General features: G+C 58.4%; 1 protein-coding gene across 1 annotated transcript in view; it reads left to right on the top strand.

Moving 5' to 3' along the window:
* CDH15 (cadherin 15) overlaps nucleotides 1-12,301 on the top strand; it is a 37,369-nt gene that overhangs the window by 17,758 nt on the left and 7,310 nt on the right. The window contains exons 3-8 of the mRNA XM_073308233.2: nucleotides 944-1,099; nucleotides 1,979-2,123; nucleotides 10,354-10,514; nucleotides 10,953-11,081; nucleotides 11,284-11,469; nucleotides 11,897-12,150. Coding sequence (XP_073164334.1) covers nucleotides 944-1,099; nucleotides 1,979-2,123; nucleotides 10,354-10,514; nucleotides 10,953-11,081; nucleotides 11,284-11,469; nucleotides 11,897-12,150 — 1,031 coding nt within the window. The remainder of the gene's footprint in view (nucleotides 1-943; nucleotides 1,100-1,978; nucleotides 2,124-10,353; nucleotides 10,515-10,952; nucleotides 11,082-11,283; nucleotides 11,470-11,896; nucleotides 12,151-12,301) is intronic.

Here is a 12,301-nt window from a genome sequence, read left to right on the forward strand (position 1 = left end):
TCGCACACACCCATCCACCATCACACACACACCCATCCACCATTACACACACACCCATCCACCATTACACACACCCATCCACCATCGCACACACCCATCCACCATTGCACACACCCATCCACCATCACACACACACCCATCCACCATCACACACACCCATCCACCATCGCACACACCCATCCACCATCACACACACCCATCCACCATCACACACACCCATCCACCATCGCACACACCCATCCACCATCACACACACCCATCCACCATCGCACACACCCATCCACCATCACACACACACCCATCCACCATTGCCCACACCCATCCACCATCACACACACCCATCCACCATCGCACACACCCATCCACCATCGCACACACCCATCCACCATCACACACACCCATCCACCATCGCACACACCCATCCACCATCACACACACCCATCCACCATCACACACACACCCATCCACCATCGCACACACCCATCCACCATCGCACACACCCATCCACCATCACACACACCCATCCACCATCACACACACCCATCCACCATTACACACACACCCATCCACCATCACACACATACACGTGTCCACCTTCATACACATGCGCGCATGCACAAACCTCCACCATTGCACACATGCACACACACTCATCCACTATCGCATTCCCACTCCTTACCACAATTACACACGCACACACACACTGAGCCACGCCCTCACCAAGCCTGAGCCCACCTTCCGGTGATGTGCTGGGCATCCATGGCTGCTGGTAATGCCTTGCAGCTGCGTGGCTCAGGGGCCAATCCAGGCAGCCACCCACCCCTAGACCTCTTGCTCCCAGGATGGCTGGGCCTGCACTTGTCCCAGGGGGCCAGGCTGGGGATGGGTGCCAGGCAAGAGGTTGCCAGCCCTGTGGGTTTATTTTCACATGTCCCTCTGGCAGATCAAGTCAGATAAGCAGCTGCCTGGGGGTGTCATCTACAGCATCAAGGGGCCAGGTGTGGACGAGGAGCCCCTGGGCATCTTCTCCATCGACAAGTTCAGCGGGAAGGTCTTCCTCAACACCATGCTGGACCGGGAGAAGAACGACCGCTTCCGGGTAAGAGCCCCTCCCTGCGTGCAGCTCGGCCTCCTCTGCTTTTGCTGCTGTGTGACACGCACACCCCCGGCTAGCGGGGGGGAACATAGTGTCTCCTGCTGGGAGCCTGGTGTGGGACAGGTGTGAGCTCTCCAGACCCCGCATGCCCTACAGCGCCTCCTGCTGGGAGCCTGGTGTGCGACAGGTGTGAGCTCTCCCGACCCAGCATGCCCAGTCATGCCCTACAGCGCCTCCTGCTGGGAGCCTGGCGTGGGACAGGTGTGAGCTCTCCCGACCCCGCATGCCCTACAGCGCCTCCTGCTGGGAGCCTGGCGTGGGACAGGTGTGAGCTCTCCAGACCCCGCATGCCCTACAGCGCCTCCTGCTGGGAGCCTGGCGTGGGACAGGTGTGAGCTCTCCCGACCCCGCATGCCCTACAGCGCCTCCTGCTGGGAGCCTGGCGTGGGACAGGTGTGAGCTCTCCCGACCCCGCATGCCCTACAGCGCCTCCTGCTGGGAGCCTGGCGAGGGACAGGTGTGAGCTCTCCCGACCCAGCATGCCCTACAGCGCCTCCTGCTGGGAGCCTGGCGTGGGACAGGTGTGAGCTCTCCCGACCCAGCATGCCCTACAGCGCCTCCTGCTGGGAGCCTGGCGTGGGACAGGTGTGAGCTCTCCAGACCCAGCATGCCCAGTCATGCCCTACAGCGCCTCCTGCTGGGAGAAGCTGTTTTCTCTACGGCCTCCACTCCAGCACAGTTCCCTACAGTGCCGCCTGCTGGCAGCGGCTGGGACTGGCACAGTCCTGGACCCAGTTAATTGGCAGTGAAGTGTGCTATTGTCCGGTGGCCCGTAAGGAGCCGAGAGCTGCGGCTGATGCCTGTTCTCTGCCCTGTGCCCAGCTGAGGGCCTTTGCCCTAGACCTGGGGGGTGCGACCCTGGAAGACCCCACCGACCTGGAGATTGTTGTGGTGGACCAGAACGACAACCGGCCCCTGTTCCAGCAGGAGATTTTCACTGGGCACGTGGTGGAGGGAGCCGTCCCAGGTGGGTGCCTTTGCTATGAGCCTGCCAGGGCCTGGCATTGCCCAGCACAGATCGAACGCAGAAACATGAGCACATAGCAAAGGAGGAGCACAAAGGAACAGCACCAGCATGTAGGGACATTGGAAAACAGAATCCCAACTACACATACACAGTGATGGGGTCTAAACTAGCTGTTACCGCTCGAGACAGAGATCTTGGAGTCATTGTGGATCGTTCTCTGAAAACATCCACTCAGTGTGCAACGGCTGTCAAAAAAGCAAACAACGTAGGGAATTGTAAAGAAAGGGAAAGATAAAACAGAAAATATCATATTGCCTCTATATAAATCCATGGTCCACCCACATCTTGAATACTGCGTGCAGGTGTGGTGACCCCATCTCAAAAAAGTTTATATTGGAATTGGAAAAGGTTCAGAAAAGGGCAACAAAAATGATTAGGTGTATGGTTCGTCTGCCATATGAGGAGAGCTTAAGACTGGGACTTTTCAGCTTGGAAAAGAGACAACTAAGGGGAGATATGATAGAGGTCTATAAAATCATGACTGGTGTGGAGAAAGTAAATAAGGGAGTGTTGTTTACTCCTTCTCATAACACAAGGACTAGGGGTCACCACATGAAATTAACAGGCAACAGGTTTAAAACAAACAGAAGGAAGTATTTTTTCACACAACACACAGTCAATCTGTGCAACTCCTTGCCAGCAGATGTTGTGAAGGCCAAGGCTATAACAGGGTTCAAAAAAGAACTAGATAAATTCATGGAGGATAGGTCCAGCAATGGCTATTAGCCAGGATGGGCAGGGATGGTGTCCCTAGCCTCTGTTTGCCAGCAGTTGGGAATGGGGCGACAGGGGTGTGCCGATGTGATGCAGCAGGGAGGGGGGAGTGTTGACCTGGGAATGTGCCCTGGGGATGGGAGACCTGAGAGCCTGTCACCTGAACCAGGAGGGGGAGGGGGAGGTGACACCTCTGCCCAGGAATGTGAAGACAGGCTGCAGGAGAGAGCTGCTACGAGGGTTTAGTTTCAGTTTGGTGCTGGGTGGAGGAACGCAGGGAACCCCAGGGCTGGGGTCTAAACTCCCTGCTCCCCCAGAAGGACTTGACTGAGGGGTCCTGGGTGTACCCACAAGCTCTCTTTTAGACTGAGTTCCTGTTGTCCAATAAACCTTCTGTTTTACTGGCTGGCTGAGAGTCTCAGTGGATCCCAGGAAGAGGGGTGCAGGCCCCGGACTCCCCCACACTCCGTGACAACTGGTGGCAGAGGTGGGATCTACTGCACCCCGTGAACGGTGCTTCCTGCAGTAAGTGACTGGGGAACAGTAAAACGAAGGGGGATTGACGGGGACCGGGCGTGCTGAAGATTCAGAGAGAGACGGTTTCAGGGGGCGGTTAACCCCTGGGAGTGTGTGACCAGAGAGAAGGACTTTTGCAGTAACAGGGTCCCCCGGGGGATTGCAGCGAGCGGTCCCAGGGGCGGAGGAGTCTGCAGCTCGACCCTGGCAAAGAGGTGGTGACCTCAAGAAGGACTGGCACATGAGGGGTTTTTCCTGGGAACGGTAGAAAGCTGCCCGGCCTGCGAGTGGCCAGCAGGGAGATGTACGCTAAACGCCTTAAGAGCGACCTGGTGGAGCTGTGCAGGCAGAGGGGGCTGCGCATCGGGAGGTCCACCAAGGAACAGCTGATTGCCCAGTTGGAGGAGAGGGATCGCTTGGATGACCCGATCCCTGTCCCGGAGGGAAGCCGCCCGGTGGACGCAGCGGGGGCCGTGGGGCCTGACCAGGCTGGGAGGGGTCAGACTGCTGCCGAGGACATCCCGAGACCCTTCCTACCTATGCCTGGGGGAGGGGTTGGGGGAAGCCCAGCGATTACCGAGGGCACCCTGACCCCAGCAGCCAGCAGGGGATCCTCCCAGCGGAGCTCCCCATCCCTGGAGCAGATACGGCTGGAATGGGAGAGGGAGATGAAAATGAGGGAGCTGGAGGATCATGAAAAACAAGGTCAACATGAGCAGGAGGAGAAGGAGAAACAACGTCAACATGAGCGGGAGGAGAAGGAGAGGGAACGTCAGGAGAAGGAGAAACAAAGACAGCATGAACTGGAGCTGGCCAGACTGAGGAGCAGTGGGGCCCCAGCTGCGGTGAGTGTGGGGGGACCCACAACTGCAAGGAACTTTGACAAGTGCTTCCTGGCCCAGAGGAAGGAGGGGGAGGACATGGATAGCTTCCTGACGGCCTTTGAGAATGCCTGCGAGATGCACAGGGTTGACCCTGCAGACAGGCTCCAGTTCCTCACTCCCTTACTGGACCCCAAAGCCGTGGAGGGGTACAGTCAAATGACAGGGGCGGAGGCAGGGGACTATGAACTGTTCAAACAGGCCCTGCTCCGTGAGTTTGGGCTGACCCCCGAGATGTACCGGAGAAGGTTCCGGAGTCAGCGTAAAACGCCTGAGGTCACCTACCTACAACTGGTCAACCGGATGCAGGGGTATGCCCGCAAGTGGACAGCTGGGGCCCAAGCTAAAGAGGACCTGCTTGACCTAATCGTACTGGAGCAACTGTATGATCAGTGCCCTTCCGACCTGAGGCTGTGGTTGGTGGACAAAAAGCTCGAGAACCCCCAGCACGCAGGGCAGCTGGCCGACGAGTTCGTGAACAGTCGGTCAGGGAGTAGCCGGGAGGAGTCCCAAAAGAACAGGCCCCCCCCGATGAAGAGAGAGAGTCACCATGGGGCCTCCCAGCGGGGAAATAGGGAGAACCCCCTCCAAAGTGGAACGCCTGGCGTCGGGCCCCTCTGACCCGCTCGAGGAGACCAACGTGACCTGAGCTGCTATCACTGTGGCCAGAGAGGCCACGTACAGACCCAGTGCCCCGGGCTCAGGGACAGACTGAGCAGACCCAACCTACCCAGGGTTAACTGGGTAGGGACTCAGCTGGACGAGGGGCAGACAACCCAGGAAAGGGGGGCTACCAGTTTACCACCTGCGCAGAAGGGAAGAGTACCCCAGGCCAGCTCCGCTAGAGGGCTGGAGGCTCTGGACTCAGGGTGCTCGGTTTACAGGGTGGGCACGGGGTTGTCCTTCCGGAGAGAGTGCCTTGTTCCCCTGGAGGTGGATGGGAGGAAGGTCAATGGATACTGGGATACGGGCGCGGAGGTGATGCTGGCCCGGCCCGAGGTGGTAGCCCCACATCGGGTGGTGCCCAACATCTACCTGACCCTGACAGGGGTGGGCGGGACCCCATTTAAGGTGCCCATGGCAAGGGTACACCTGAAATGGGGGGCCAAGGAGGGCCCCAAGGATGTGGGGGTACACCACCATTTGCCCACTGAAGGTTTGATGGGGGGAGACCTAGAGGACCGGCCAAGCAAGCCCCAGACCGCCCTGGTTGTGACGAGTAGCCAGAGCCGGCGAGGGGCACTGCACCCTGGCCTTGGGGAGGGTACCGCACCGGAGGCACAGGACCCTACCCTGGTGGGGAGGGAGCGCCGAGGGGCACGGCTCGGAGAGGCTGAGGCCTCAGACCTGGCCACTAAGGGGGAACCGGGCCCCATCCCTTCCCCAGCCGCTGAGTTCCAGGCCGAGTTGAGGAAAGATCCCTCCTTGCGGAAGCGCAGGGACCTGGCTGACCTCAGTGTGGGACGGACCATGAGGAGAGGCTGCCAGGAGAGGTTCCTGTGGGAGAAGGGGTTCCTGTACCGAGAATGGGCTCCCCCAGGGGAAGTGGAGTCCTGTGGGATCAGGAGGCAGCTGGTCGTCCCCCAGAAGTATCGCCGCAAGCTACTGTACCTGGCCCATGACATCCCCCTCGCAGAGCACCAGGGAATCCGGCGCACCCGGCAGAGGTTGCTACAGAACTTTTACTGGCCCGGGGTCTTTACCACCGTCCGGCAGTACTGCCGATCCTGTGACCCCTGTCAGAGGGTGGGGAAGGCCCGGGACAAGGGGAAAGCGGCTTTGAGACCTTTGCCCATCATAGAGGAGCCTTTCCAGAAGGTGGCCATGGACATCGTGGGGCCTCTCAGCAAGACGACCCGGTCGGGGAAGAAATACATTCTGGGGGTGGTAGATTTTGCCACCCGCTACCACGAGGCAGTGCCCTTAGCTTCCATTGAAGCAGACACCGTGGCCGATGCGCTCCTGACCATTTTCAGCCGAGTGGGGTTCCCCAAGGAAGTCTTGACAGACCAAGGCTCCAACTTCATGCCGGCCCTGCTCCGGTGCTTGTGGGAGAAATGTGGGGTCCGGCACAACTGGGCCTCCGCTTATCACCCCCAGTCCAACGGGCTGGTGGAGATGTTCAATGGGACGCTAAAGATGATGCTGAAAACCTTTATGAACCAGCACCCTCAGGCCTGGGACAAGTACTTACCTCACCTGCTGTTCGTGTACAGGGAGGTGCCCCAGGAGTCTACCGGATTTTCGCCTTTCGAACTGTTATATGGCAGGAGGGTGAGGGGCCCCCTGGACCTGATGAGAGACGAGTGGGAGGGGAAGGCCACTCCCAATGGAGAGTCAGGGGTGGAGTATGTCCTGATCTTCCGAGAGAGACTGGCTGAACTCATGGGCCTGGCCAGGGAGAATCTGGCCCGAGCCCAGAGGAAGCAGAAGGTCTGGTATGACCGCACGGCACGGGCCCGTGCCTACGCCACCGGGGATCCGGTGATGGTTCTCATCCCTGTGAGAAAGAACAAACTACACGGCCACCTGGGAGGGCCCTTTCAAGGTTGTCAAGCAGCTCAATGAGGTAAACTCTGTGGTGGAGCTGTCAAACCGGGCGCACCACCGCCGGGTGTACCATGTGAATATGATGAAGCCATATTATGCCAGGGGGAATGTGGTGTTGGCCGTGTGTGGACAGTGGGAGGAGCAGGGAGATGACCCTTTAGTAGATCTATTCCCTGGGACCAGAGCTGGTTCCCCCCTGGAAACAATTCCCCTCTCGGATCAGCTAACCCCTGCCCAGCAAGCTGAGGTCAGGGAGGTGCTGCATCCATACCGATAGCTGTTTTCCAACCAGCCTGGATGCACTAATCTGACTGTCCACTGGGTGCAGACAGGGTCGCACCCGCTGATAAGATGCTCCCCCTTCCGAGTCACAGGAAAAACTGCTCAGGACCTGGAAAGAGAGGTCCGGGACATGCTGGCTTTGGGGGTGATCCAGCCATCGGCCAGCCCTTGGGCCTTGCCTGTGGTGCTGGTCCCCAAAAAGGATGGGTCGGTCCGGTTCTGTGCAGACTATCGGAAGCTCAATGCCATCACTGTATCTGATGCCTACCCCATGCCCAGGCCGGACGAGCTCCTAGACAAGCTGGGAGGAGCTCGGTACCTTACCACCATGGACCTTACAAAGGGCTACTGGAAAGTGTCGCTGGATGCAGATGCCCGGCTGAAATCGGCCTTTATCAGCCCTCTGGTGCTCTATGAGTTCCTGACCCTGCCGTTCAGCCTCAAGGGAGCGCCGGCCACCTTCCAGCGCCTGGTGGACCAGCTACTGAGGGGGATGGAGAGTTTTGCCGTGGCGTATATTGATGACATCTGTGTCTTTAGTCAGACCTGGGAGGACCACGTGTCCCAGGTTAGACAAGTCCTGGACCAACTCCAGGGGGCTGGGCTGACTGTAAAAGCGGAGAAGTGCAAGGTGGGGATAGCTGAAGTATCTTACCTGGGCCATCGGGTGGGGAGCAGCCGCCTAAAGCCAGAACCAGCCAAGGTGGAGGTGATCAGAGACTGGCCCGCTCCCCACACCAAAAAGCAGGTCCAAGCCTTTATTGGGATGGCAGGATACTATCGAAGATTTGTGCCCCACTTTAGCACCATAGCCACCCCCTCACTGAGCTATGCAAGAAGGGGAAGCCAGACAAGGTGGTCTGGACCGAGCAGTGCCAGGAGGCTTTCCAGGCGCTGAAGGAGGCTCTGGGCAGTGGCCCAGTTCTGGCAAACCAAGACTTTGACAAGCCCTTTGTGGTATTCACCGACGCCTCAGACACGGGACTGGGGGCGGTGTTAATGCAGGAGGATGAAAAGGGGGAGAGACACCCCATCGTGTACCTGAGCAAGAAGTTGCTACCCCGGGAGCAACACTACGTGGCCATCGAGAAGGAGTGCCTGGCCCTCAAGTGTGGGCCCTCAAGAAACTAGAGCCCTATCTCTTCGGGCGACACTTCACCATGTGACCACTCTCCCCTGACCTGGCTGCACCAGATGAAAGGAGCCAACGCCAAACTCCTGAGATGGAGCCTGCTCCTGCAGGATTACGACATGGACGTGGTCCACGTGAAGGGAAGTGCCAACCTGATAGTGGATGCGCTGTCCCGGAGAGGGGGCCCCGAACTTCCCCAGGTCACTGGTCTCAGTGACCCCGCTCAGTTCAGTCTCGAAGGGGGGAGAGATGTGAGGATGTGACTCAGCAGGGAGGGGGGAGTGTTGACCTGGGAATGTGCCCTGGGGATGGGAGACCTGAGAGCCTGTCACCTGAGCCAGGAGGAGGAGGGGGAGGTGACACCTCTGCCCAGGAATGTGAAGACAGGCTGCAGGAGAGATCCTGCTGGGGGGGTTTAGTTTCAGTTTGGGGCTGGGTGGAGGAACACAGGGAACCCCAGGGCTGGGGTCTAAGCTCCCTGCTCCCCCAGAAGGACTTGGCTGAGGGGTCCTGGGTGTACCCACAAGCTCTGTTTTGGACTGTGTTCCTGTTGTCCAATAAACCTTCTGTTTTACTGGCTGGCTGAGAGTCTCAGTGAATCCCAGGAAGAGGGGTGCAGGGCCTGGACTCCCCCACACTCCGTGACAAGGGGATGGATCACTTGATGATTCCCTGTTCTGTTCATTCCCTCTAGGGCACCTGGCACTGGGCACTGTTGGAAGACAGGATACTGGATTAGCTGGACCTTTGGTCTGATCCACTATGGCCGTTCTTATGTAGGGACAACATCAGAAAGGCTAAAGCACAAAATGAATTACACCTAGCAAGGGACATAAAAGGCAGTAAGAGGAGGTTCTTTAAAAATATGGTGACAGATACTCAACATAATTAATATTGACAACAAGGCGGGAAGGATCGCAAGCCAAAAGGGGAAAAACAGGTTAAAGAATATTTAGTTAAGTAAGATAAGACCATGTATAGTTGGGATTCTGTTTTCCAATGTGCATCACTTTACATTTATCAACACTGAATTTCATCGGCCATTTTTGTTGCCCCGACGAGGTGTGGGCTTAGGTGAAATTACTGTACGGTGGGTGCACAAGTGGTTGAAAGACCTCATTCAAAGCATAGTTATCAATGGTTCACTGTCAAACTGGGTGGATGTACCTAATGCAGTCCCACACGGGTCTGTCCTGTGTCCAGTACTAGTCAATAGTTTCATTGATGACTTGGGAATGGAGTGGAATAGGCTTATAAAACTTGACGATGACCCCAAGCTGGGAGGAGTTTCAAGCACTTTGGCAGACAGAATTAAAATCAACAAGATGAAATTCAATATAGACAAGTGCAAAGTACTACGTGTAGAAAGGAAAAAAATCAAATGCACAGCTACAAACTGGGGAATACCTGGCCAGGTGGTTGTGCTGCTGAAAGGATCTGGGGGTGAGGGTGAATATGAGTCCACAGTGTGATACATCTGCGGAAAAGGCTAATGTCATTCTGGTGTGTATGAGGAGGAGTGTTGTATGTAAGACATGGGAGGTACCTGTCCCCCTCAGCTGGAGAACTGTGTCCCATTCTGGGTGTCACACTTTAGAAAAGATATGCACAAATTGGAGAGAGTCCAGAGAAGAGCAACAAAAATGATTAAAGGGTCAGAAAACCTGACCTAGGAGGAAAGGTTAAAAACCTGGGTGTGTTTAGACTTGAGAAAAGGAGACTGAGGGGAGACCTGGTAACAGTCTCCAAATATGTTAAGGGCGGTTCTAAAGAGGCCGGGGATCAATTGTTCTCCATGGCCACTGAAGGGAGGAAAGACGTGATGGGCTTAATCTGCAGCAAGAAAGGTTTAGGTGAGATATTAGGAAAAACTTTCTAGCTCTCAGGGTAGTGAGGCTCTGGAATCGGCTTCCAAGGAGGTTGTAGAATCCCCGTCATTGGAGGTTTTTAAGAAGAGGTGGGACAACCTGTCCGGAATGGTCTAGGTTTACTTGGCCCTGCCACCGCGCCAGAGGCTGAACTCGATGACCTCTCGAAGTCCCATCCAGCCCGACATTTCTATGATTCTACACCCTTGGTGTATTTCTGGTCATAGGCACCTATGTGCTGAAGGCAGAAGCCACAGACGCTGACGACCCAGACACAGACAATGCAGCCCTGCGATACTCCATCCTGGAGCAGGGCTCTGCCGGGCTCTTCAGCGTCAACGAGACCACAGGCGAGATCCGCACCGTGCAAGTGGGGCTGGACCGCGAGGTAATGGGCCCCGGGGGGCAGCCAGCGCTGTGGGCTGGGAGTCCCTGCTGCCTGGCTCGGGGGCATGTCTCTGCAGTGGCTGGGGGCCCGCCCAATTGCACTCGATCAGTGTGTGGGTGGCTGGAACCAGAGGGATGGCTTGGCAACCAAAACCAGCGTGCTCTGGCTACCTGTGGGCAGCCCTGACCAAGACTAGCAGAGCCCTGCTGGGCCAGACCCAGGACATGAATAACAGACTGTGCACTGGGGTGCAGATGTGAGCTAACTCAGGCCAATGCGGGGTGGGTTGGGCAGCCCCTGGCTGGGTAACACAGGGCATTGCCCCCCTCCAGGGGTCCAGGGCACTGGGGAATGGGCTGGCCCTGGGCCTGACAGGCAAGTAGCTGGCTGCAGGACAGCAGGCTCCCTGGGTGACCCCGCTGGCTCCTTCCTCCCCAGGTGGTGAGTGTGTATAACCTGACGCTCCAAGTGGCTGACATGTCGGGCGATGGCCTCACCACCACAGCCACAGCCGTGATCTACGTTGACGACATCAACGACAACCCGCCCGAGTTCACCAAGCCGGAGGTAGGGAGCCGGGCCAGCGGCTGGGGGGACGGGGTGCAGGATGCCTGGGGGGCCAGTCTGACTCACTGCATGGCTGCGGGGGGTTCCTGCCCTCTGTAGGCTCTGTGTAGGGGGACAAGGATCCTGGCCCAAGCTGGGGAAGATGCGAACGTGGGCCGTGCCATTGTGCCAGGCCATGAGCGCCCCAGCTGCTCTCTTGCAGTTCTCCATGGAGGTGCTGGAGAACACGAGTGGCGTGGACATCGGCCGGCTCCTGGTGCACGACAAGGACCTGCCCGGCTCCCCCAACTGGCTGGCGCGATTCACCATCCTGGAGGGTGACCCAGACGGGGCCTTTGCCATCCGCACCGACCCCCACACCAATGACGGCATCCTCTCCGTGGTGAAGGTGAGGAGGCAGCGCCCTGGGCCACAGCCTGTCCCTACTCCCAGCCCCAGGGGGCTTGGCCAGCACCCACGCCCCAGCCAGCCCCCTATTCCCTCTAGCCTGGACCCATCTGGAGATGAGTCACTCAGCACAGGGGCCATGCTCTGCCCCTCATTACCAATGGCCACAGGGAGCAGCTAGGCTGTGTCCCAGCCCAGAACCCTGGCTGGAAAGCGGTCCCTGGGTGTGGGGGTCCCACTGGAGAGCGACCCCTGGCCGTGGGGCACCCCACTGGAGAGCAGCTCCTGGGCGTGGGGGTGGGGAGCCCCGCTGGAGAGTGACCCCTGGGCATGGGGGTGGGGAGCCCATGTGCAGACTGACCCCTGGGGTGGCTGGCCTGGGGTTACCTCTTTTCCCCGTGACTAACTCTTGGCCCCTCCACTTTCAGGCCCTGGACCACGAGGGGCGGGACCACTTCACGCTCACCGTCTCTGTCCAGAACCAGAACCAGCTGCACCCGTCGGCCCCCCAGACCACCCGGGCCCTGGCCATGGTGCAGGTGCAGGTTCTGGACGTGAACGAGGCACCCTTCTTCCGCGAGAACCCCCGGCTGGCCAGTGTGGTGGAGGGGGCGCCGCCGGGCACCGAGCTCACCACTTTCAGTGCCAGCGACCCGGACACCCGTCAGCCTCAGGCCCTCAGGTGAGACCCCCCGGGGGGCTCTGACCAGGGGCCAGCGCTGCCTGCCTCCCCAGGAGCCCTGGCAGAGCCCCCAGGAGCAGCCTGGATGCAGTGCCAGGGGCTGGGGAACAGTGGGTGGGAGCTGCACTGGCCAGCGAGGGGCCCCATGGAA

The sequence above is a fragment of the Lepidochelys kempii genome, chromosome 12, assembly GCF_965140285.1.
Source record: "Lepidochelys kempii isolate rLepKem1 chromosome 12, rLepKem1.hap1, whole genome shotgun sequence".
In the NCBI taxonomy this organism is placed as follows: Eukaryota; Metazoa; Chordata; order Testudines; family Cheloniidae; genus Lepidochelys; species Lepidochelys kempii.